This window comes from Caenorhabditis remanei, chromosome III, assembly GCF_010183535.1.
Source record: "Caenorhabditis remanei strain PX506 chromosome III, whole genome shotgun sequence".
Taxonomy (NCBI): Eukaryota; Metazoa; Nematoda; class Chromadorea; order Rhabditida; family Rhabditidae; genus Caenorhabditis; species Caenorhabditis remanei.
In genome coordinates, this window is record NC_071330.1 from 4,596,018 (window position 1) to 4,597,950 (window position 1,933).

General features: G+C 41.4%; 1 protein-coding gene across 1 annotated transcript; it reads left to right on the forward strand.

Moving 5' to 3' along the window:
- Positions 1 to 1,051: 1,051 nt before the first annotated feature.
- GCK72_009071 (uncharacterized protein) lies at positions 1,052 to 1,508 on the forward strand (the record flags this gene model as incomplete). Its single annotated transcript, XM_003092857.2, has 3 exons — positions 1,052 to 1,146; positions 1,204 to 1,270; positions 1,320 to 1,508. The coding sequence occupies 3 exons, from the start codon at positions 1,052 to 1,054 to the stop codon at positions 1,506 to 1,508; spliced, it is 351 nt and encodes a 116-aa protein (XP_003092905.2).
- Positions 1,509 to 1,933: the final 425 nt, after the last annotated feature.

The window sequence follows — 1,933 nt, forward strand, 5'->3', positions numbered from 1 at the left end:
ACCTGACGCGCAATTGGTGTGGTGTGCGCCCTTTTCGTGTCAGGACCCGGGCGGGGTACGGTAGATTTGAAGATTTTCGAAAATTCTCGAAACTTGAAAAAGAGAGGGAGAGAGAGGGTGCAGACATTTAGAGTACTGGAAAAAATTTCAGCAAAAAAAGTTGTTTTCAGAAATTTGTTGTAAATACAATAAAATTGTAATTACGCGTAATATTACGTGGATATACGTGTAGATTTTTTGAATTTTTTTATAAAAAAATTCATTTCTCATCTTTACGCCCTGAACAGAATGAATCGGTAAGTGGCAAAATTCAAATTTTCGAAATTTCAAATTCCCGCTGAAAACATGTATTCAGATCAATAGCAAAAATGTTATCAAGCCAACAGATTCGTGATTTTTCGCGTGCCCCCAACAATTTCCGTCGGCGTGTTAAAGCGGGAATTGTCAAAGTGAAAGTGGAGAAGTAGGTCATCATGAAAATGCGCTCTATTGAGAGTCTGAAATTTAGGCTCCGCCCCTTTTTCAACTCGCACACACCATTGCCACACGGGATTCAGACTGATGCGGATGCGAAGGTTTTCTCCAAAGAGTTACAGCCAGGAGAGAGAAAATTATTGTTTGATGCGTTGAGAAAAATCAGTTGGTTTTTTGGGGTTACTGTAGCCTTCTGGGTTACTATAGAGAAATTTCAGCCGCCGATCAGTACAACGAACACAAAAAAGTGGTAGATGTGACCATACATCATGAAGATTTGGTAAAAATCTGGTACCTAAATTTCGTTCCAATGTTTATCTATGGTTGTCTAGATGAAGCGCTGATTATAATTGGTGGAGAAAGTATCAATAAGTGAGTCTGAACATCTGAAAATCTGAAAATCAGTCGGAAAAACAATGCAAAAAAGTTTCGACCACGGCAGGATTCGAACCTACAATCTTCTGCTCCGTAGGCAGACGCGTTATCCATTGCGCCACGCGGCCACACATTTGCCCTCTCTCCTCACGCCGTACATATGCACGCAACATATTGCAGTCTCTTCTCGGTGTACAACGGCATGTCAATGTTGGCCTCGGCCGCTGTTGCCAACATTATTGTCAACCTTTTTTTACAATTGCCAGCCGATAGATGGACGGATATTTTGGGATTTAAGTGAGTGAATTTGAATACAGTAGGATCTACAAGATACAGTAACCAATTTCTTTCCAGGAAACCAGTTCTTTCAAATGATCAAATGAACACTCCAGAGTATCATTACGCATCCTTTGCAGCCAAGGTTTGTATCTATCTGTTTTTCTGTGTATCCAAATGTCAATTTATTCCAGCTCTGCGGTCTCTGGCTCGGTCTAACTCTCGGAATGCTTCCACTATTCTTCATTGATGATAATTTGGATAATCGGGCGCATGATAGTCAGGAATTCCTGTCCGGAACAAAAAGTGAATGGTTCGTAATGGACGATCAGAATCGGAAAGTGAATGCTGATGAGTATTGTGAAGTTTTCAGTGGAGAATGAACAGAAAATTTTTTATTAAAGTTTTGGAAATAAATAAATTTCTGAAACTTTTTGTCAAATGTTACATTTTTTACATTAGCCTGTGTTATATCACCTCATTCTTCAAGGAAGACGCCTCAGACGCCAATTATCATTGTTTGATTCAAATCTCGACGCCTCCCTCTCTTATATGGCTTTATCCCTCAAGTTGTTTTCCGCACGCATGGCTCAGCGGTTAACGCCGCCGCCTGCCGCGCGCCACACCCCGAGTTCAATCCCGGGCGGCGCCAATTCATTTTTGTTTTTGTTTTCGATTGTTGCTTTTCAAGTTTCCTTTCTTTCCCATGATCATCGATCTTCTCCCAATACATCGGAAAAAAAGAGTGACCGCCCGTCGTCTTCCCGCACACCGCCCATCCCTTTACCCATTTCTCTCACGTACTCTC